The sequence below is a fragment of the Acipenser ruthenus genome, chromosome 6, assembly GCF_902713425.1.
Source record: "Acipenser ruthenus chromosome 6, fAciRut3.2 maternal haplotype, whole genome shotgun sequence".
NCBI classification, from domain to species: Eukaryota; Metazoa; Chordata; class Actinopteri; order Acipenseriformes; family Acipenseridae; genus Acipenser; species Acipenser ruthenus.
Genome location: NC_081194.1, coordinates 31,534,666 through 31,560,227, shown reverse-complemented (window position 1 = coordinate 31,560,227; position 25,562 = coordinate 31,534,666). Strand labels below are relative to the sequence as shown.

The window sequence follows — 25,562 nt, the reverse complement described above, 5'->3', positions numbered from 1 at the left end:
ATTGTGACGATGTACCACTTTAAAACACTACACCTGTAGCCTAAAGTAAAAAAGAAAGTGCTCTAGGTATTAACTTGATTTTACTAACGTACTGTACATACAATGCCTACTGTATAGATTTATATTTTTACAAAATTGAATGTGTACAAGGTCGCCTTTAAAAAATAAATGAACAAAACATTTTTGAGGAGAGAAAATGCTGTTAACATGGGGACTGGACTTTCAAGATCTAAAATTGTCATAATTGTTTGACATTACTCTAGCTTTAATTACTTTACAATACAATACAGCATTTCATACTGCATAACAAGCTTACCCACCCATTACAGTTGTTTACAGACTAAACAACAGGATGAAAAACGGGTAGTTTATGTGCTACACTGAGCAAAAAAGTACTGTCACAGCACAGGAAAACTTTGTCTCAGTCAATAAGTACCACGGACGTTCACCAGTCGTTTCGTTCGAACCAATCAGCAGCTGGTTCTGGGAAAGCTGCTGGCAATGTTTGTTACCATAGAAACACTTATGCAGCCAACTAAAACATTCAATAGTACACAGAGGAACCCGGAAAGGTAAGGTGTTTAACCATGGTATTTCTTAGATATGCTAATTAAATAAACGCAATATTCTCAGACAATATTGAACATGAAAAAATGCATAACAACTTGTTTTAGGTTTACAAAAACGTTTGGTATTTCAAGCCCTATATGACAATTTCTCTGAAGTGAGCATATCGATTACGGTAGTTTTCTTCTCGTGTTTGATAAATCACAGGCATTCTTTACAGCACCAAAGTGTCTAATTATATATGTTTAAATGCAAATGTAACATGGTGGTGGGGTGGGGGTTGTGGGTTTTTTGTGTGTGTGTGTGTGTAAAGTTTACTCAAGGTATACAAAACCCACATATAGCCGGTAATTTATAGCAATGTATAGCATAACAACGTACGGTAGTTTTTCATTTTACTGTGTTTAAATAAGGTAGGCTATATCTCTGTGAGGTAACTGTAATGACAAGCAGATTTAAGGGGGAGGACGCTTGTGTCCCAACTACCTAACCAATGGAATCAGACAAGAGGGAGTCAATTCAACTAGTCTCGCGTACGTGAAGAAGGAATGAAAACTAAATAAACATGATCTTGGGTAGAATTGTATTTCTTTTTTTAATGGTTTTAGTAAGATGTACAACATACGCTAAATACAACAGTCAACACAGTACGTTCCTTTCTTAAAGTAGCTTTCATTTCTCTTCATACAGGATCGTCTTCAGTTGCGTACAATATAAATAATACATCAGATGGTTTGATAATTTAATTTAAAAGCTTAGGCAACCAATGTATTTATTACTGCAGTTTTCCAAATTAGCCTCGTTTTACACATTTTGAGCTACCACAAGAATAATTCAAACCCATCTGTAATTCAAAGTAGTCTTACTTTCATGAAGGGATGGTTGGATCTTCTGATATCGAATCTTCTTCAGATAGGCTACGTGTAAAGTGAATTTTCTGCATCGCGATGGAGTCATTCACAAGACAACCCCAAGCCCAACACGAAAAGATTTAAAACTGTTCTAAAATTAAAACTGTCTATTAACCCCTTGGAGGCCTACTGAACTAGGAAGTACAATATTTATACTGTAATATTTAAGAAAACTTTATTTAAGAAAACTTTCTTGCACAGGAACACAACTTGTCAAGATGCCAAATGTTATTGGGAACCCAGACAAAGGAGTGTTTACTCCTGGCAGACCACCACAAATACCTGAACCAGTAATGAGGTTGAATCCTGCATCGGATCCAAGAAAGATGAGAAGGATCATTGCTGAGGATCCTGAATGGTCCCTTGCCATTATCCCTCTTTTAAAAGACCTCTGCTTGCAACATATTGTTAAGAATTTTGAAAGTAAGTTCTAAATGTTTTGCACTTGATCTGTTATTCATAGTTATACAATAGTCTCTGCATATAGGAAAGCCTTGTGGTGAAACAGAATGTTCCCATTGTAAATGCTCTGTCTAAAAAAAACAGGAACTTTGCTTAAAAGAACACCTTTTTCGCACCGGTGTAAGGCCAGAAAGTGGTACACTGTCAAAGGTGGTAGGTTTGTATTTCAAGTACTAAATGCATGTACCAGTTTATGTACCAGTTCTTTTATTTATTTATTTATTTATTGCATTTTTCAATATATACACTGTGCACTGGCTTTTCTGCTCCATACCGCATCATGGATCGTTATTGCTGTTACCTGTTTGACAATGTGGGCAATAATCCTTACACTATCAGTGCACTAGAGCGGATAGTTTGAAAAGAGCTTTGAAATAGACTTTAAATTTATGAAAAGTGTGAAAAGTTGTCAGGGTGTTAACAATGAAAAGAGAAATGACAGGTACATTATTTAAACAGTTGTAGCAACATGGGGGGACGTGTAACACTGTATTTTTCGGAACCTCACTACTTACTCTTTAACATTACCTTAAAACAATATGCAGATTTAAGCTTGTGGAATCTACATTATTTTCACATTTTTACATGTAATTGTATTCCCTAATTTAAATACATGAATAGAATATATAATAATTGTATTAAATGAGGTGTATATGCATGCTGCCTGTGTGTACTATATACCAAGGACTCAGCGTTGGATATGTTATGTTGGCTATAGCTAGATAATAAAGTTTGTATATAAAATAGTGTGTGTAGTATACCTATTTACCCTATATACGAATGTTACCATGTAAATGTAAGCAACGTTAATATGTACAGTTGACCCTGGCTCTAATGGTATAAGATTGTCATTCAGTGAGACCAAGTGTCATTCGTTTTTCATCAGGGAAGTCTAGTGAGGTATATTTTGCGGTGCGTAAACAAGGAAGACAGTAGTTGTTAAAGTAAAAAAGATATATTTTTATTTTTTCTTAAACAAAAAATAAACAAACAATAAACACAAAATTAAACTCCAGGAGGAATCTCTTATCTCTCAAAACCAAGGAATCGGAATAAAAACAGCATGCCAGGAATAGATAAAAGGTAATTACCATTTTTTTAAATTAAAAATAACTACAAAAATATTTGACTTTTCTTTACACAACGTTTGGTTCAATACACCAGAGCACAATGGATTTGTAAAATGCAGCTATTTTTCAGTAGAATAAGTAAAATAAATTAACAATAAAAAAAAAAAAACACCTTTGTTGATACCATCCAAGACATGCAGGGGCGATGGGTTGTCAAAAAAAAGAGCATGAGAAGCATTTATTAACTAGCTAACACAGGGCTGTATCATTGTGATCTTAGTATAGCCCCATATCTTTAAAGCCTATTGCACTAAAAATACACACCTCTTATGATAATAATTAAAAAAGTTATATTAACACCTTTTAAAATTAGATCTCCAGCCATACAAACAGGGCTCTAATTAAGGGCACACTGATTCATAAGTGCTGTCATTGACGACTGCAGAAATCACTACGAACAAGGCAAACTGTAGTTCACCTACAAAATCAATTTTAGATAACCCAATGTGTTGCTCATCAGTTAAAGTCACATACATTTGCTGAATTGTGAAAACAATTATATTAAACAGAACTTTAAGGGCCAAACTCAGTACATTGACCCCATGTAGGGGCTCCCAAGTAACGCATCCGATAAAGCCACTCCGCCCGGAGTGCAGGATGCGCCCTATAGCATGGAGATCGTCGGTTCTGCCCGGACGGGGTAGGGGTTAGTTCGGCTAGGGAGTCCATGGCTAACCACACACCAGCGACCCCTGTGCCTGGCCAGGCACCCTTATGCCAGCCTGTATGCAATTCAGAACCTCGTGGTCCTCTGTAAGTTCTGATATGGCTGCATGGCGGGCCTCCAGAGCGAGGGTGCTCGTCCTCGTCTCTCCCGAGTTAGTTCGGCAGCGGTGAGTGGGAGAAAAAAAAAAAGTATATTGACCCCGTTCAGATGGGCGTTATCTTGTTTTCTGAGCTAAAATCATTTGCGCATTCCCAGGCAAGCGCAGTACACGGCATACCACGTTTAAACATACAACGCAAAATAACACTACACTTGTAGCGAATAAAAACTGTATTGTTTTGTAACCTGTTAACTCATCAAACTCAAATGTTTTATTCAAGCTTTGAAAAACTGACTTGTCATCGCGAAAGTGATCTAGAACTGCTGCTGTATTTTTTTAACATGTGTAGGGCTGTGCTGTGTTAATGACCATTGTGTTCAAATTCATTCTCGTATTCATAATTACTGTTAGAGCCGCTGCTGATTTCCATTACACAAGAGTAGATGTTAAAACTTCATGCTGGTTTGAACTCGGCTCTCGCCAAGATAAGCACCAACTAAGACGTAGCTTTACAGTAAACTAATGTGATCCATATGTGTCTCCATCCATTTGCGCTTCCTTTCATATGATGATGTAGATATCCTTCTGTCTGGTGTTGATGACTGAAGTGTAATGCTGGCTCCAGGGATCAGCTTATTGCCTCCCTAGCGCATCAGCACACACAACGGCTGCGATGCTGGCTCCGGGGATCAACCACAGTGCGGTCTCCCCAGCGCATCAGCATGACAACCGTCTGGATTGAGCTAAGTAGGGTACATCTCTGGGGTCTTCAAGTGGGCACCTTCCATCCTCGGTGTTTCGTCGACTAGCCCACGACACCTCAAGAGGGCTCGACGGTGATTCTGGCGTCCCAGCATCACCCCCCTCCGTCCCCCACTCAACTCAGCCCAACTTACTTACCTGTACATCAGATTTCCTTTCCTCAACCACAGCCAGTTGCTGCTCCTCTCTGCTGCTTCAGATAAGTTCTTCACTGTGCGACGCAACTCTTGGCCACTGAATCCGATGTCTCTGAGAAACCGGGTTGTAGAGTGTGCCACAAATCCTCGACAACCCACCTCCACTGGGTAAACCCGGACTCTCCATCCTCGCTGTTCTGCTTCAGTGGCTAGTTGAGCATACCGCAGTTTCTTCCTCTCATACGCCTCATCTACAGCATCCTCCCATGGCACTGTTAACTCTACCAGGTGAACAAGGCGTGCTGATCCAGACCACAAGACAATATCTGGTCGAAGGTTAGTGGTGGCAGTCTCAGGTGGAAAAATAAGCTGTTGACCAACATCTGCCAGCATTTTCCAGTCTCTAGCAGCTTCCAGTTGTCCTGGGCGAGGATTGGTTTTAACACCTTTTCTTGGTGGTTGCTCTCCTGGGCGGAGGAATGTTGTCTTTTGTGTGTAATGTTTTGATGGAACAGGTGGCAACTTATTGGTCATGTTACGCTTGTCTTCCAATGCTAAGGCCAAACATCGCAGCACCTGGTCATGGCGCCAAGTAAACTGTCCTTGGCTAAGAGCCACTTTACATCCTGTCAAAATGTGCCTTAATGTTACAGGTGATGAACACAAAGGACATGAGGGATCCTCTCCTACCCAGAGGTTTAGGTTCTGTGGTGATGGGAGAACATCATATGTTGACCTGATGAGGAAACTGATCCTGCTCTGTTCCATTGACCATAGGTCTTGCCAGCCATCTCATCCATTCTCCCTGCTTGGTCTGGGAAATGGCCTTTATACACCTCATCCTCTCCTCCTGCTTTTGCACCTCGTTGACTACCAGCTTCCTCCGTTGAGCTGGGGCTGCCTTGTGCCATGTAGCTGAACTGAGACCAAGACCCCCTCTTCCATGCTGAACTTGCCCCATGATATCACCAATTCGAAGGGCAGCCTTTGCATCCTCCACAGTTTTCTTTGCCGCCCACTTTCTTCCAGTTTTCAACACAGGTGCTGCCTCCCTTACGCATTTGTCGCGTAACTCTACTATTGTCATTTCCAGTCTGACCTTGGTGCACTTAAACTCCTCGGTTAGAGCGGAGACTGGTAGCTGCAGTATTCCTTTACCATAAAGTCCCACTCTGCTGAGGCAGCGTGGAACTCCCAACCATTTCCTGATATATGAACTGATTAAAGCTTACAGCTTCTCTACTGTTGTCAAAGAAACCTCGTATACAGTCAGTGGCCACAGCAACCGTGGCAGTAGACCAAACTGAAAGCACCAGAGTTTTAGTTTGCCTGGTAAAGTTATGCTGTCTATGCTCTTCAACCCTTCCACTGCTTGTTGTCTAACTTCTCCCACACAAACTGTATCCTTTAGATCCACGTCGTACCATCTCCCCAGACTCTTCTCTGGCTTCTCAGACACTGTTGGTATTGCCTCACCATTAATGAAGAACGTTTTATCTACTACTTTACCTTTAATTATAGAGATGCTGCTTGATTTAGTGGGCTTTAATTGCATTCATGCCCATTCAATGTTATTGGTTAATTTACCCAATAACCGATTAGTGCAGGCTACTGTTGTAGTCATGGTTGTCGTGTCATCCATGTATGCTCGAATTGGTGGTAGTCATAAGAAAATAAGAACATAAGAACATAAGAACATAAGAAAGTTTACAAACTAGAGGAGGCCATTCAGCCCATCTTGCTCGTTTGGTTGTTAGTAGCTTATTGATCCCAGAATCTCATCAAGCAGCTTCTTGAAGGATCCCAGGGTGTCAGCTTCAACAACATTACTGGGGAGTTGGTTCCAGACCCTCACAATTCTCTGTGTAAAAAAGTGCCTCCTATTTTCTGTTCTGAATGCCCCTTTATCTAATCTCCATTTGTGACCCCTGGTCCTTGTTTCTTTTTTCAGGTCAAAGAAGTCCCCTGGGTTGACATTGTCTATACCTTTTAGGATTTTGAATGTTTGAATCAGATCGTCTTTTTTGTTCAAGACTGAATAGATTCAATTATTTTAGCCTGTCTGCATACGACATGCCTTTTAAACCCGGGATAATTCTGGTTGCTCTTCTTTGCACTCTTTCTAGAGCAGCAATATCCTTTTTGTAACGAGGTGACCAGAACTGAACACAATATTCTAGGTGAGGTCTTACTAATGCATTGTAGAGTTTTAACATTACTTCCCTTAATTTAAATTCAACACTTCTCACAATATATCCAAGCATCTTGTTAGCCTTTTTTATAGCTTCCCCACATTGTCTAGATGAAGACATTTCTGAGTCAACATAAACTCCTAGGTCTTTTTCATAGTTCCCTTCTTCAATTTCACTATCTCCCATATGATATTTGTAATGCACATTTTTATTGCCTGCATGCAATAAAAATGTCGCATTCCAGAAGCCAAGCGCTCTCCTCCCACTACCCATTTTGATGCCCTAATAATTACTTTATGTAGGGGTGTTTTATTAATTTAGTTTGTCAATTAGTTTATTAACATTTGTTTATACAGTTGTAGTCAAAAGTTTTCATACCCCAATGGAAATTTATAATTTCTAGAAATTTCTCAAACAAAGAATTTTAGGAAAAATCTTTTGTAGCAAAAGTTTTGCTTTTGTGGATGAGGAAAAAAAGGTACAAGAAATAGATGTCTACAATTATTTCAGGAAAACTCAAAAAATGCTAATTCAAAAGTATTCATACCCTGACAGGGGAAATGAAATTAGCTAGTTGAGGCACCTTTAGCAATAATAACCACTTTTAAATTATTAGGATATTTGTCAGTGAGCTTTTGGCACGATTCTTTATTGACCGTTCTTCAGCACAAAATTGTTCCAGTTTATTCAAATTCCGAGGACTTCTCTTGTGCATAGCCTTCTTCAGCTCATACCAAAGATTCTCAATCGGATTTAGATTGAGACTTTGACTAGGCCATTCCAGAACCTTGATTTTATTCTTTAACTATTTTGAAGTAGATTTTGTTGTGTGCTTTGGATCATTGTCATGTTGGAACGTCCAGTTGCACTTTAAACCAGGTTTTGTAGTGGAGGGTTTCAGATGATTGGCCAATCTCTTTTGCTATGCTATGGAATCCATTTTACCATGTATTGGAACTAAATTTCCTGTGCAATTAGAGGAAAAACAGCCCCATAGAAGGATATTACCACCTCCAAGGGTAACGACTATCAGTGTGACCAAATAGCTCAATTCTTTTTGTTTCATCACTCCACAAAACCTTTGTCCAGAACTCATATCCATCATTTAAATGCCATTTTGCAAACTTTAAGCGATTGTCCTTGTGACGTTTTCCTAAGAGTGGCTTTTTCCTTGGCCTGCGACAATTGAGACCTTCACCATACAATACTTGACCATATATATATATATATAGGCCTAGACAAATATCCATGTTGGGTTTCTGTACAAATGCAGGTTTATGTTAGCATTTGTGTTGGTTCCAATTCCCTTATTATGCTGGTGAGCAGGTACTCTATAAATAATACCATTTTGTTTGTGGTTGCTTGTGGCAAAGTGCCCCGCCCCTGTGTGCATTTGTGTGTTCTGTGTATGTATGTATGTGTGCGTATGTTAATGTTGGTGTATAGATTGGTACACGGGATATAAACGGGTCTGTGTTTCACGTGTGTTTAAAGTGTATAATTATATTTAGGCACGAGGATGGCACATCACTTCACGTGCAGATAAAATATGTATAATGTGTGGCACGGGGTTGCACAGAATTAATTCACGTGCTGGGATTCAAGTGAATAATTAATTAGTAATTGAATCCCAGCAGTATATATAGAGACACGTAGCATGCAGTCGGGGTTGGGTGTTCGGAAGAGGAGAACGGGTGAGAGAGAGAGGAGAAACTAAATAGTGAAAGATCGTAAACGTAAAGTGTTTGTTCTCACCGTGTCTGTTTGTCTGTCCGTGCACCGTTTGTTTAGTGTTAGTCCGTTTTGTATGTCTGTTTATTTTGGCGCAAGTGCCGTGTCCTGTTTTTGTGCTGTTTACAACCCTTTTATTTGTTATTAAACGCTGAGTGCAGCCATTGCACTTGGCTCATCATCACAACCACCGTCTCTGTGTATTCCTTTTCTGGTCTGACGCCACCCACTCTGGCCGTCTTTGTGACACGTGGTGTCATCGTGGGATAGCCGCGCCTCCAAGCGTCAGACCAGGAGGGGTCTGGATTAAAAAAAGAAAAAAAAAAAAAAAAAAAAAGGATTACAAATATTGTTTTGGGGAAAAAAAAAAAAAAAAAAAAAGTCAATGGCAGAAGACGCCATCAAACTACGGGGCTGGTTCCTGGAGAATGCTGGGCTGGAGGCCCAGTCTCTGCCCATAGTCGTCCGGGCCCTGTGGATGATGGACAGTGAGAGATGGGAGGCATATCAGGAGGAACACACCCCAAACACCTTGGAGGAAGGTGTGGAGTTTGTCCTCAGCTACCTGGAGGCAACCATAAACGAAACAGCAGCCCAGGTAGCAGGACCACCAGCAGAGGAGTACCTGCTGTCCCCATCTCCACCAGCAGAGGGTGAGTACCTGCTGTCCCCATCTCCACCAGCAGAGGGTGAATGCCTGCTGGTTTTGCCTCCACAGCCCGAGCGGGAGGAGCCTGAGCGTCCACAGCCCAAATGGGAGGAGCCTGAGCGTCCACAGCCCAAATGGGAGGAGCCTGAGCGTCCACAGCCCAAACGGGAGGAGCCTGAGCGTCCACGGCCCAAGCGGAAGGAGCCTGAACGTCCTACGCCTGAGTGGAAGGAGCCCGAACATCCTACGCCTGAGTGGGAGGAGCCCGAACGTCCTACGCCTGAGTGGGAGGAGCCCGAACGTCCTACGCCTGAGTGGGAGGAGCCCGAACGTCCTACGCCTGAGTGGGGGGAGCCCGAACGTCCACAGCCCAAGAGGGGGGAGTCGGTGCGTCCACAGCCCAAAAGGGAGGAGTCGGTGCGTCCACAGCCCAAAAGGGAGGAGTCGGTGCGTCCACAGCCCAAAGGGAGGCAAGTCGGGGCTTCCACAGCTCTGGGACCCAAGCCACCAGCAGAGGGAAAATGCCTGCTGGTTCAGCCCCAAGAGCCGGAAGGGGAGGAGTTACAGGCCCAACCCCCTGAAAATTTTTGGGGGGGAGAAGGGCAGGATGCTGGTGTCCCCCAGCAGCCTCTAGCTATGCTGCTGAAGGCAGCACGGCGCGCACATGCCCAGCCGCCACAGCAGAGGGAGCCAGCACCGCCACAGCCTCCCTCTGAGTGGCCAGCATCAGCCCCATCGCCTCTGCCTCCACCATCTTCACCGGCAGGAGCAGAGCAGCAGGAGCTGCCTCTGCCTCCGCCACCACCACCGCCAGGAGCAGAGGAGCAGGAGCTGCCTCTGCCTCCACCACCGCCAGGAGCAGAGGAGCTGGAGCTGCCTCTGCCTCCACCACCGCCAGGAGCAGAGGAGCTGGAGCTGCCTCTGCCTCCACCACCGCCAGGAGCAGAGGAGCTGGAGCTGCCTCTGCTTCCGCCACCGCCCAGAGCAGAGGAGCAGGAGCTGCCGGCTACGAAGAAGGGGGAGGTCGGGGGACCACCTGCCCCCGCAGCTTTTTCGCTGCAGGACGGGACCAGCATGCTGTCAGCCGTGCCACTACCGGCAGGGGAGCTGACAGCATTTCCAGACATGGGCCCACTGAAGCCTCCCTTCCCAGCCCAAGACTTTGGCCTGGACTGCTGGGTATTTAAGGGGGGAGGTGGCCGTTGAGGCCATGTGTGCTGCGCACAAGGGGGGGTATATGTGGCAAAGTGCCCCGCCCCTGTGTGCATTTGTGTGTTCTGTGTATGTATGTATGTGTGCGTATGTTAATGTTGGTGTATAGATTGGTACACGGGATATAAACGGGTCTGTGTTTCACGTGTGTTTAAAGTGTATAATTATATTTAGGCACGAGGATGGCACATCACTTCACGTGCAGATAAAATATGTATAATGTGTGGCACGGGGTTGCACAGAATTAATTCACGTGCTGGGATTCAAGTGAATAATTAATTAGTAATTGAATCCCAGCACAACAGTATATATAGAGACACGTAGCATGCAGTCGGGGTTGGGTGTTCGGAAGAGGAGAACGGGTGAGAGAGAGAGGAGAAACTAAATAGTGAAAGATCGTAAACTTAAAGTGTTTGTTCTCACCGTGTCTGTTTGTCTGTCCGTGCACCGTTTGTTTAGTGTTAGTCCGTTTTGTATGTCTGTTTATTTTGGCGCAAGTGCCGTGTCCTGTTTTTGTGCTGTTTACAACCCTTTTATTTGTTATTAAACGCTGAGTGCAGCCATTGCACTCGGCTCATCATCACAACCACCGTCTCTGTGTATTCCTTTTCTGGTCTGACGCCACCCACTCTGGCCGTCTTTGTGACATTGCTACATAAGTACATTTCACCCCTGTAGTTAAAAGATCACAAACTTTTTTTATATGCCAGTTTATTTGACCTGACTAAGGTAACCCATTTGTTATGACAACTGGAAGCTGCTAGAGACTGGAAAATGCTGGCAGATGTTGGTCAACGGCTTATTTTTCCACCTGAGATTGCCACCACTAACCTTCGACCAGATATTGTCTTGTGGTCTGGATCAGCACGCCTTGTTCACCTGGTAGAGTTAACAGTGCCATGGGAGGATGCTGTAGATGAGGCGTATGAGAGGAAGAAACTGCGGTATGCTCAACTAGCCACTGAAGCAGAACAGCGAGGATGGAGAGTCCGGGTTTACCCAGTGGAAGTGGGTTGTCAAGGATTTGTGGCACACTCTACAACCCGGTTTCTCAGAGACGTCGGATTCAGTGGCCAAGAGTTGCGTCGCACAGTGAAGAACTTATCTGAAGCAGCAGAGAGGAGCAGCAACTGGCTGTGGTTGAGACGGAAAGATTCTGGCTGGGGATCTCAAGCACAATAGAAGAAAGAAACGCTGATGTTCAGGTAAGTAAGCTGGGCTGAGTTGAGTGGGGGGCAGAGGGGGGTGATGCTGGGACGCCAGAATCACCGTCGAGCCCTCTTGAGGTGTCGTGGGCTAGTCGACGAAACACTGAGGATGGAAGGTGCCCACTTGAAAACCCCAGAGATGTACCCTACTTAGCTCAATCCAGACGGTTGTCATGCTGATGCGCTGGGGAGGCCGCACTGTGGTTGATCCCCGGAGCCAGCATCGCAGCCGTTGTGTGTGCTGATGTGCCAGGGATGCAAAATAAGCTGATCCCTGGAGCCAGCATTACACTTCAGCCATTAACACCAGACAGAAGGATATCTACATATCATATGGAAGGAAACGTAAATGGATGGAGACACAGATGGATCACATTAGTTTACTGTAAAGCTACGTCTTAGTTGGTGCTTATCTTGGCGAGAGCCGAGTTCAAATCAGCATGAAGTTTTAACATCTACTCTCGTGTAATGGAAATCTGACAGTGTCTCCCTGCCACACCTCTCTTGGGTTATTCCATGAGAATGTAACATTTGACACTGGGTATGCAGGATATGAAAATCAAACATCTAAAGGTGCAACTGATCCACTACCATTTAGTTAAATTGAAAAGACCCAAGAAAGTAGAAAAAGTACTATACAGTTGTCTCAGACCTGGTAAATTTAAATTATGATGACTCCATATCCATTACTAGGTCCTGGTTTAAATCTAACCTTTCTGCAGCATGTTATCTTCTTTTAGATGAAGAATTCACTCAAATTAGAGCCAGCTGCAAAATTGCTTGGTATTAAAACTAAACAGGAGCCCAGTAACTTAAACAAAATCTAATGGCATCCTTCAATTTAACCTGTGACCTAAAATGGCAGATATATTGTTGTCAGGTGACCTTTTGGCTACTGGATGATAAATTCAGAACGCTTTGATATGTTGGCTTCATTCTTGGTACACAACTGCAATTATTCTCTAGACAAAGTTTGATCATGGATATTGTACAAGAAAAATGAAACTTTTTGTGCTTGTAATTTTACAAGTATGCCATCACCATACTGCCACAGCTCCATACTTCAGAGACCATTTGTAAATTTCTATGCAGGGTTATATGAACACTCTTTGCTAACTATGTTGGTGACAAAGACTTTGATCTCTGACTTAATATGGCTGCCATACTGAGATTATGTAACTTTTAAGTTTCTGGGGTATAGAGACAGCACTTTGATTTATTCTCCTAATATTTTGGTACATAACTAATGTTTAATTAAAAAAAAAACTAAGTAATTTACACATAATAATCAATCTTAATTGTGAACTGCTTGAAGTACAGAAGTGTAACAGAACACAATGCCTTTCGGCACATATTGTACCACGATTGTAAAATATAAATACTTTATTCTTTAATTAAGTAAATTAATATATGAAATACTATGCCAACAACCTATGAACTGATTACCATTAAAGTAGAATTGACTAATGGATCAAGTACTCCATTACCCAACCAAGTATTACCCAACCAAGTACAAAATGGTACAAAATGGTTGGGTATTAGGGAATTGTACTGTAAGTATCACATCCCATGATTTGGACATATTTGTGTTAAAGTAAAATAAACACAGATCAAAGTGGTTTCTGTTAAGTTTCTTTGTTTTGTCTTTTGATATATAGACAACCCAATTCTGAATGAACTTCTTCCCAGTCACAAAGCTAAAGTGCTTGAAAAACTATCCACCAAACTCCCTCTAAAAGTTACAGCCAACCTGATCAGTCATGAAGGATACTGGAATAGGTGTTGCACAGAGCGCTGGGGAGTCTGTGATGTGGCCTGTTATGGGAATAGCTGGAAGAGAATGTTCTTTGAACGTCACTTGGAGAAAATCATTGAGCTCTTCATCCCTGAAGTGACTGACATCAAAACAGTCCTGGATGTTGTTCCTCTCTGCAAGAACTATGTGAAAAAACTGAACATATCTCAGCTGCTACCTCCAGTAAAAGAACCACAAATGAATGAGGATGATAATGCTTCAGACACCGCAAGTGATCCTGGCCATGAAGGTCCCTCAATTGACCACTTTGACTTTTGGACTCTCTTGGACAAACTAACTCATCTGGAGGAGCTGCACTTGGTTTATGGGGTCAGTGGATGTGGGATGAACTTTGAATGGAACCTCTTTGAATTCACCTCTCGGGATTGTCAGTCCCTGGCCAAGGCTTTAAAGTCTTGCAAAACATTAAAGGTAATTTATGAAAACTTTTAAACATTTGTAACTAAACTTTTATAGTATGAGCTTATTTGAGAAACTGAAGTACAGGATCCGGCTATGAAAAAAAAAATGTGTTGTAGAACAGTGAAACTACAGGCAGTTTTATTATTATTATTATTATTTTACTTTTTCACATAAGCCTATTTATGTGTATCGCTTTAAGAATGAACAGGTGTCACATGAATAATGATGATGTTTTGAGTTGTGACTGGTAAAACATTTTGTGACACTGTGACGGGCAGCAGTTTTTCCTAGGGGAAACGCTGTACAGAAGAGTAGTCACTGATTGATCTTAGAATTTTCTCAAGTTGGGTCTTAAAGGATCCAAGTGATTCTGCCTCAACAACATGACTAGGTAACCCATTACATACCCTCACCACTGGACTGAGAGAAGTGTCTCCTTCTCTCAGTCCTGTTGGTCTCCACCTAATCTCCAACTTTGTCCTCTGGTCCTGGTTTCTGTACTATGCTTAAAGTATTGATTTGGGTTAACTATATCAACTCCTTTTTAACGAATATAAAGATTTCCATCATGTCCTCACTACTTCTTCTCAGTTTTAGGCTTCAGTTCTTTCAGCCTATCTTTGTAGAACAATGCATGAATTACTTAAGGTAACATTAAACATAGGCCTGTTTATTTAAATATATCAATGTCACACCAGTTTGGGACTGACAAACTGCTGGTACAGGACAGAATACCAAACAGAAGGTCTTATTCTTAAAATGTTTAATTACAAGTTACAGAATCAAAAGACAGTATTTGGAAATCTCCTCGGAAACACACATATTTGCTTTCCATTCGGCAAAGTTATAAATAATCCAAAATAGTCTGCACTGTAAATGTTTGTCATGTTACCATTTACTTCCCATCTCAGTATAATTGTGTGCCATTTAAAATGTTTACAATATCAAAAACATTAACGTCAAGATAAAACTATAATAACTAACAATGATAAACATTTTATTAAAGCCAACTTAAAAATTATCCAAAGGGACTCGGTATAACTTTCTGTGGCTTTGCACTTTCTATAGACTGTTTTATTTCTTTGTTTTTCTTTTGCAAGTAAGAAATGTATCAATTTTTAACTCGAAACAATACACATGATAATCTGGATGTACTTTATCAAACACCGAAAACAATTCAAGCAGCTGCTATTACTGTTAATAAAATGCATTCGCGCCAAATAACTAAAAGAAAAACAGTCCAAGTATTGTGATTATTATGTATGTTTATCAGAGTATTTATACTTCTATAAAATGCAGGAAGATTGTCCTTCTCTAATTAGTGGTCAATTATACAAAGAGTTGAAAACTGTAAAGTTCATGAGCAGCACAAAACGCTCTTCATAGGCAGAATCGCAAGGCACCTGCTTTACCCATCCTATCAGAGTGAAAATCCACGTAATTCAAATCGCACATGTGTACATGTGTATAATGATTTTGAAACTATGCTATACTAACCTTTGAGCTGTTAAACAAAAATGAAATATTTATACACAGTGTTTTAGAGATAATATATAAACCTCTGGTTTAATCCATATTTTACTTTCTGACATAGCCTATTTAGTTAGCCAAACAATGGTCCATTCTCAGCAGCTAATGATCACTTTTCAGCGAAGAACTAGCATTCAGTTAAATGTTGTTCTCAAAACAATGGCTTATTATTAAACTGTTTAATTAAGTGCTCAATTCCCTATCTGATCTCTTGAACCTACAGGCATGGCATGCATGCAAAGCCAGCATCACATTATTTTACACTACGGTCCAGCTGTCATACCCAATAAGCTTGCTGTACCCAGGCTCCACCTAGCCTCAGGCTTCTCTTATATTGACTTCACAAGAAACAGCATAATATTAATTAATATACTGAATCTTATTTTGACAGGTCTTCCGGATACATCAAAGTAAAGTTGATGACGAAAAAGTGAGGTTACTTATCAACAGTTTGTTGGATCATCCATTCTTGACAGTGCTTGACCTCTCCCATAATCTGATTGGGGACAGAGGGGCAAGAGCTATCGGAAAACTGATCAATGAAAGAAAAATGAAGAGTATCACTGTTTATGATAACAAGATCAGGGCTCATGGTGCCCAGGCCATTGCCTATGCTCTTACCAAAAATATAACATTGACATCTTTGAACCTCAGGTTGAACCAGATAGGAGATGAAGGGGGACAGGCCATTGCTCATGCTCTTCTAAAGAATGCTACCCTTACAAATATTCATATGGGAAGTAATGAGCTGACAGAACCCACAGCTACTGTTCTATCTCAGGTTCTTGTTCAGAATAAAACACTGAGGAATATCAACCTATCCTGCAACAGACTGGGACTGGTAAGTAGCCCTTTTTGAAAAACAAAATAAACATTTGCAATAATGTAGCGTCCCGCCCTCAAAGGAGGGTTGCCAAGGAGATCCAAATAGCCCACCGGCAAGGAGACCACCCCTGGTTATCACTATAAATTTAATTGATTATTTTAAATTACCAATTAAGTAGGTTTAATGACTACACCGATTTGAAACTAAATTAGCGTCAAATAAATAACAGGTTCTTTAAAATCAAGAAAGGCAAGTGTATAAAGTGAGGGAGACACCACAAAGTAACAAGGATTTTATTTGGTCAGAGTATGACAATTAACACATTCAAACTAGTCCATAATTTAGCACTTAATTTCCATCCACAAATACACTTAGCAGTAAAACAATAGTTATCACTCAGCAACTTGATAGTGAAAACCATAGAGATCTTCACATATAGCATCACACTTTAAATATAGCAGCAGACATTAAATATAACAGCAAATAACAATGGTCAACAAGAGCAATTCAAATCAGACCCAAAGTACTATAGTGTTTTAAATAGTGAGCTTCACACAAACACTTGAAAAAGGTAGTGATTTTCACAAGCACAATTAAAAAACGAATAAAGCTTCATATGCTTTTAAATAACACACTTCAAAAACAAGCAGTGATCTTCGTAGAAATGATACAAACAGCAATAAATAAATAAACAAAATACAACACTTCAAAATAGCAGCAAATTGTGACTTTCAAAGAAAAGAAACGACAGAAATAAAGCACCATATAACTTTAAATGCTTAATTGTAAACACCCCAGTAGACACAATTTGATCATTGTACATGTTGCTAAAATGCAAGTTTGATGTACTGTATACAGATAAATATATTGTGGATAGACAATAAAGTACACCAAGTGATAGTAAAGAATAAGCTAGTTCTACAAATTTAAAACACGCTAATACACGAGGGAATTTGTATTACTATTACACCGTACTATATTGCACATATTCAAACAAACTACCTCAGTATACTCGGGACGGCAATATTTAAGGAGAAGGCATCAAGATATTTCTTTCAAAGTTAAAAAGAGCAGTTTTCTTTTGTTTAGACAAGACACATACAAAATAGCTACCACGGTCTGAGAGCACGAGGGTTACTGTACCAAACCACTCTAATATAGAGCGGACCAAACTATTCAATATGAATAGCGAAAGTTTAACATTAGCACCTAGCACCCCAGCCAATTTCCAGCGCATGCAAGTAATACAATTTAAACTTTAAGCAATCTTACCAAACAGCAGTTCACAGACCCGTGCTCTCAGCTCACAATTTCCAAAACCCGGTAGCTCTCTTGTTTGGTTGACCTGATGTGTTTTTATACACCTGGCCCAATTTGGAGTTAGCACTGCAGTTGCTGTGGAGACCCAAAAGTTTTCGGGAGGTTTAAAGGAGCCATACCACATTAACAATGTTTTAAAAGTAAAAATAATAAATCACACAAAACAATCAATAAAATATAAAAAAATGAAACAAATTACACACACAAGAAAATTAAATAATAAATCATATTGCACACCGGTTACAATAACACTATCAGTAGAGTGTACGGCCTCCATGTGCAGGCAGGATGGCGCTGATTCAACATAACAAGTCTGGAGGGTTATCTGAGCATTACTCTGCTTACCGCCTCTAATTCCTTCAGGGAGGATGGGAGTGGAAATCTGCTGTGAAGCCTGTTCTCCAGATTGGCTCACAGACAAATCGTTATGAAGCATTTGTAATTTGTGCAGTCTTGTATACAGATGCACCTGTCAACCAAGCACCTACTTTAAGCCTACTATCAGATTTGCTATCGTGCCTTTTATCACTTAAAATGTACCAGGGACAACCAAGTTACACAAAAGCATTTCTACAAAGTATAATATTTGTTACATGTGTCTGTATAATAGAAAACATAAACAAGCTTTTACTCATTTTAAAGTGTATTCACTTAGTCATTTTCTCACTCTCTCTTTAGCTTTTTTACCATTGTCACCGATCGCCTAGAATATCCTCTATTTAATTCAACCACCGCAAAGACATCCCCCAGGCACTGGATTTTTGTAGCACTGGGAAGTGTTCTTTTGAACAGTGCAATTTTCCCAGTCACTCTGTTGTTGGATTTAAATAAAAGCAAGACAAATTCCAAAATGAGATCTGGTTTTAAAAAAAAAAAAGTTATTAACTCAGTAGAATGGAATATAAAAAAAGTTATTAAACACTAGAACTCTTAACACTATATAACACTGTATAATATTTTTGGTGGTTTTGGAGCAGAATGCAGGAACATTTAAGGTTTTTCTTTTTTTAATATTTCAAATAAAACAGGTTATATATGAAAACAAATCTAATACAATTTTATAGTGGCTTTGGAAATTGGTTTGTGCATTCTTATTTTAAAAATATATGAGGTGACATAGAGTAACACAGCACATATGCTTTCTGCTTTTTAAAGATTACTGTTGACTAACAATGTATATAAAGACAGGAGAGATACAAAGATCTGGAAAATCAAAAGGCACTATACAGTTTTCCTAACCAAGTTACAATTGCATATTTCATACACTTTATTTAATTATTTCGAGACCTGGCTAGAAATGGTCTTGATAATGGAAAGGAGAATCTTCCTTAGGGGATTTCACCACCATTTATCCCAGCAAGAATCTTGTCTCCTTGAGACCATGCAACACACTGATGTGATAGGTGAAAGGCCTGGAAATATCAGAGAATTAACACGAAAGGTACACAAAAAAGATCCCAATATAAAATACACGACAGAAGGCTATTTCACATTGTTATGTGTTATTCCCTGACATACTTATACCCCAGTGTATTCACACACAAATACAATGCCCAAGTGTAGATACTATTTTTGTCATTGTTGTTCATCTAGCATTAGCTGAAAATATTGTTAAGATTTTACATTTGATATCAATATTTAAAAAAAAATTATAACTTTGAACATACAGTGAATATATGAGCTATTAAATGATCTTGAAAACTGCTTGTTTGGTTTTAATGTAACTGCGTGGGCATTACTATTTTTAATGTTTCAATATATATTTAGGTCAGTCATGGTCAATTATTTTTGTGTGTTGTTTAAGTGCTTGGCTGAGGTTATTGTACTGTCTGTTAATAAAATACCTGATTTCTATTACTTGTGGTCTGTGATCATCCTGAACAATAGGCTCTTGCACATCACAATGTCTCCAGAGAAAGAATATAGACAGCAAAATACTAATCTGTACATACAGTAGATATTTGTAAAACCATTTTATCATGATAAGATGAAATTAAACTATAGCAAAGTGTAAGAGAAAAAGGATGCTGTTGCTAGGATAATAAAAATAAAGGAGAAAAAAACAGCTTATATTCTAAATCTGTAAATTGATCAAGCTTTTTTGCTGTTGATTAATTGGTTTGTGTGTTTCTGTAATAAAGGCAATTGCATCAGACAGTTTGAATTTTTTTTTTTTAAGTTTCCATTCGAAAATTAATTATCTGGGGAGCAAACCACTACTCCAAGGAATGTTTTTAATTGAACCATCTTAGCAACAGTGTTACTTAGATACTGTAGTACAAACACAGTAACTGTGTTTTTTGGTAATCTTTGGGTAATGGGAGAAACATTTCTTTAATTCTATGAATTATTGTCTTCAAGGATGGTGGTAAACAGATTCAAGAAGGCATGTCTTACAACACGACTGTTGTGGAGTTTGATGTGCGTCTGACTGAGATTGGGCAGGAGAGTGAATACAGCATCAGCCAGATCCTCCAAAACAACCAGGAAAAAGCCAGAAAGAAACTGATCACTGAATCTGGCGTGAAGAAATAACACATTTTGAGTTCAGCATTTATGATGAAGATTGATTTAATAAATGAAACCTTCCCTGAAATTTAAGGTATCCTGATTTTCAATGAAACTATATAGAATAGTTGTCATTTTTAGCTGTAGATTACACTTTCAAGGTGTCAGTAAATCTACTGAGATTTCTTCTGAAAAAATGTATTATAGCTGTTTAAAATATTAAATAAACTGTGTGTCATATATTTATAAAAAAAAAACCAAAAAACATTTAGAAGTTAGGAAGAACGTTCTTTGTTTGAGTGTATGCTTAGGTTAGTACCCTTTAATATTATTAAACTTACCAAGTGTAAAGAGATACCATCATAGTATCATCTGCATTGCATGTTAACAGCCCCTAAATGCTAATAATCACACTACCCTCACTCTCTAGCAGTTTTATATACAATGTCCTGTTTTTTTTGTTTGTTTTGTTTTTCTCTAATGTTACAGTAATGTTATTATTGGTTAATTTGCCATTGAAAACTTTGATACACAGATTTGTTTTGCCATCTTTGTAATTTTATATACTGTATGAAACATGAAAATGTGATATTGTTAATATACATACAGACTATATATATAGCCTCTCACAGACAGTTTTTATTACCAGTATACAACTAAACCTCTATCAGTACCTTAGGCAATTTAAAATGGTTTTACATATTACAGTACAATTACTGTCAGATATCAGAAAATACTGTAAAGAGGTAATTTACTGTTTAATGTATAGAATATTTATGCTAAAAATCTATTATGCCTTGTAAATACATTACCCAAAAATAAGATGTCTTCAGCAGGAACAAAAACAACGACAAAAATACAAACCACAGGGGTGCATGTAAATTTTGGCACCATCACATTGAATATTGTTCAGTACCATTTTTATCAGCCACCATTCCACAAACCAATTTTTGGGGTAAAAATGTGGATATATATATGGTACCATAGTACTGCAAGGGATTAACAGTATGTATTGGTTTATACTATTGTGTCAATATCTGTGATACTCCTACTACCATTGAAGAGCATTTTGGTAATGGACAAAGCACTTTTACAATAGTTCCATGCAATACAATTAATTTGACATAAAAACATGGCTCTTTCATAGTGTGGCAGAGTAGGGGGAGGAAAGATGTGTCCTTGGTATGGCTGGGTGTGCCGCGCACAAGGGGGAGGATATGTGGTATAAAGGCAGATTTAAAATATGTTTGTGGCTGTCTGTGTGAAGGCTAAGACTGAAACCTGTGTGGTTCGACCTGTGTTGGGAAATAGAAAGGTACTTTGTATAATATGTGTACTTTGTGTACAAGCATTTTGGTAATTGGTAAGCGGATTATAGTTTAGGTTGTATTTAAAAGTTTAGTTAGCACTCCAAAGAAGGAGTGCACAGAAAAGCATTAAAAATACAGTTCTTGTATCTGGGTCAACTATTTAACGGCACAATAGCCACAGGCTTTCTTGTATTATTATTTATTTCTTAGCAGACATCCTTATCCAGGGCGACTTACAATTGTTACAAGATATCACATTATTTTTACATACAATTACATTATTTTTTACACAGTACACATTGTAGACTTTTGTGTGACGTCTCTCTAATCTGAACATTTTTGTTCGAGTTGAACATTTTTAGCGTGGTGTCAGACAATCATTTGCTGATGGATTTAAGCAACAATGAAGGAGAGCTTTAAACTTTTGCTTTTTACAGTCATTATAGTTTTGGATAATGTGATCTTATTTGGATTTACTTGTGTATTCTTTTCAATTGAACAATTTGTTTTTTACTAGTCATAATAATCTCCCTTCCTGTAATTTAAGTTATATTTTCTTATATCTGGGAGACAGTGTTATTTTTTCTTGTAATTGGTGTTCAAGTGAACCCTATTTTAAGAAAACAAACATGATGTTGCAACAGCAAGAACTTTCTTCATCCCAAAACTCAAATGCTGACTTTGTAACTTAAATTCGAAAAACATACCATTCAAAGGATACAGCAATGAGCATGATAGTGATGGGAGTCATAGCTTTTGTTATTTATAGTATAATGGCTGGCGCTTTCTTTTTTTTTACTGTCCAAAATGTAATCAGCTACTTCCATAAATCTCTTCAACAGTTTTGCTTTTTTCCTCTTCAACATTTTCTTAAACAAATTAACATGATGGTGCATGTTCAAGTCTCATTTTGGACTAATGACCATTTTTGTTTGAATCAAGTTTTATACCTTTGTCACAGGCGGTTCTGGCATGTCCAATAAGAATGTAGAGATGGGAGCCCAACTAACAAGATTTAAGTTTTTGCAGGTGTCAGGCTTTGAAAGAGTGTCACCCACACCTGTGAGCAGAAACTGACTCCCTGAGAGCAGATACTGACTCAAGACTGTCACAGCTACTGGAAGCAGGCTGATCTTTGGGATACAAATTGAACATTTGTGAAACAGCAACAAATATTGTAATGACTATAATGTGTTTTAAAGTATATACAACCATTAGAAAATATTATTAACAGATCTGTGTAAGGCCTGTGAGAAAGAGTTCATTCCATTGAAGGTCAGACTGGCCAGATTATAGTAAGAAAAAACAAAAGTATTTAAATAAATAAGAAACCTAATATAATACCATTAAGTAAATGTATTCACAGCCCTAAGTTTTAATATTCAAGGTTGCATTTGCTGCTAAGCAGGTGCCTAATTAAAAATTAGCTTCTTGCCTTCTGTGTATATCAATGAAGTAAAATAGAATTGCAGTTTATAAGAGATTGCTATATTGACATATCTGAATTAGAACATGTTGTAAAATCATTTAAAGTATAAACTGTAACTTTACATATTCAGTGAACCGATTTGTAACCTCGTCCTTACCTGCCTGTAGTAAAATCAGTGTTAAAAATGACTCATTGGTTTTGGCCAATGTAGCTGGGATTTTTTGATGGTCAGCGATGTAAAAGCCAAGTCCTCTGTATAATGAGCGATCTCGTTAATATTAACGAACGAAATACCTTTCGGATAACAGAAGATAGGAGTTTATATTACTGTAAATATGTATATGTATTTCACAAAAATTAATTAGAACCTGGCAGAAATCAACCCTAAAATTGGCAAAAAGCAGAGGTTGTCTTAAAACCTGCTTTAACTGGATTTGTATGAACAGAGAAGAAGGTCAGACTTAGTTCAGTCACTATAACACTATGGCATTCTAATATATTAATGATAGCCTGTATTTAGATATAAATAACTAGTCCTTCCTTTAAAAGCTTAAAAAATGTATCAATGGAGTAAAATAATATTACAATTTATAGGAGCAACTGTTATACTGAACTAACTTAATTAGAAATACATCTTATAATGCCATTTAAAGTTAAACTGTTGAAAGCACATTTATTATAACTGAAGCCTGGTGTCGACAATATTGCAAACATATTGTTAAGACACGTGCGATAATGTTCATTTAATTTAATCAATTTAAGAATTAGTTCAGTTTCTCCAACTAAACAAAAGGTCTTTTAGACATTACAATATCAATTAAATTAAAGAATATAAATGTTTAGTTCATATAAAGGTTTTACTGCAGTAATAAACAGAGGTATTTATTTACAGGAAAACTATAGAGTTTAAAAGTGAAATAATTAAATGTTTATCTCAGACACCCAGTATGATCCTGGAAGGGTATTAGACCTTCAAAAGATAAGGCTTAGTCTTTGGCACCTCAAAGCAGGATTTGTTGTTGGCTCTTAAAAGTGGGATTTGCCAACTTTGAATGATAACCAACGGAAGGTGCTTCAAGAAAGACATGAGTATGTATCTCATTATATTATAAGAAAATAATGAGAGCTTAGTTATAAAAACGTTTTTTTTGGGGGGGTTTTGGGGGGGTTGTATTATCTGAAAAGATCCAGGTGTCTCTTGAATCGGCCAAAAAATGACTTTATACGGTGAATTTGGAAAAGTGCTTACAGTGGAGTTTCATATTAATTAAAACACTAGGCTTGGCAAGTAAACAAGGTGTGTGGAAACCTGCTGGTGCAGGCAACTTTTAAAAACAGAGAGGTCAGTTTTAGTCCAAGCATTGTACAAGTTAATATAAGGCTATAATATTTAACGTGTTTCATTATAACTTAAATTTAAATGGAAAAAATTGAACTAACCACTGTATGCTTATTCAAAGGTTTGTGATAACCCCCTACAGTCTTTTTGTTCTACACTTTGTTAACACACATTTGTATATGAAGTTAAACTGACCCATTGGCAACACACTGAAAAGGTAACATAACATGCAGCTAAGAGGGACATATATTTTTTTGACCCAGGTTAATATAATTAAATAGATCTGGTGTTACATATTAAAAACAATCTCTCATACAGAGCCTTGCAAAAGTATTCAGACCCCTGACCAATTCTCTCATATTACTGAATTACAAATGGTACATTGAAATTTCATTCTGTTTGATATTTTAAAACACTGAAACTCAAAATGAATTATTGTAAGGTGACATTGGTTTTATGTTGGGAAATATTTTTAAGAAAAATAAAAAACTGAAATATTTTGCTTGCATAAGTATTCAACCCCCACACATTAATATTTGGTAGAGCCAACTTTCGCTGCAATAACAGCTTTAAGTCTTTTGGGGTAAGTATGTACCAGCTTTGCACACAGTGTCGGAGTGATTTTGGCCCATTCTTCTTGGCAGATTTGCTCCAAGTTGTTCAGGTTGGTTGGACGACGCTTGTGGACCGCAATTTTCAAATAGTGCCACAGAATCTCAATGGGATTGAGATCAGGACTTTGACTGGGCCACTGTAGGACATTCACCTTTTTGTTCTTGAGCCACTCCGATGTTGCTTTGGCCTTGTGCTTGGGATCATTGTCCAGCTGAAAGGTGAATTTCCTCCCAAGCTTCAGTTTTTTAGCGGACTGAAGCAGGTTCTCTTGCAGTATTTCCCTGTATTTTGCTCCATCCATTCTTCCTTCAATTTTAATAAGATGCCCAATCCCTGCTGATGAGAAGCATTCCCACAGCATGATGGTGCCACCACCATACTTCACTGTAGGGATGGTGTATCTTGAGGCATGAGCAGTGTTAGGTTTGCGCCACACATAGCGCTTTGAGTTTTGGCCAAAAAGCTCTATCTTGGTCTCATCTGACCACAAAACCTTTTCCCACATCGCAGCTGGGTCACTCTCATGCTTTCTGGCAAACTCCAGAAATGCTTTCAGATGGTACTTTTTGAGTAACGGCTTCTTTCTTGCACCCTCCCATACAGGCCAGTGTTATGCAGAGCTCTTGATATGGTTGACTGGTGCACCATTACTCCACTCCCAGCCACTGAACTCTGTAGCTCCTTCAAAGTGATTGTTGGCCTCTCTGTGGCTTCTCTCACAAGTCTCCTTCTTGTTTGA

The 25,562-nt window shown here is 38.9% G+C and overlaps 1 protein-coding gene across 1 annotated transcript; it reads left to right on the top strand.

The window, feature by feature from the left end:
• The first annotated feature begins 522 nt into the window (after positions 1-522).
• tcte1 (t-complex-associated-testis-expressed 1) lies at positions 523-24,004 on the top strand. The gene is made up of 5 exons (XM_034017786.3): positions 523-572; positions 1,680-1,901; positions 13,387-13,955; positions 15,868-16,317; positions 19,984-24,004. The coding sequence occupies exons 2-5, from the start codon at positions 1,697-1,699 to the stop codon at positions 20,155-20,157; spliced, it is 1,398 nt and encodes a 465-aa protein (XP_033873677.2). The 5' UTR covers positions 523-572; positions 1,680-1,696; the 3' UTR covers positions 20,158-24,004.
• Positions 24,005-25,562: the final 1,558 nt, after the last annotated feature.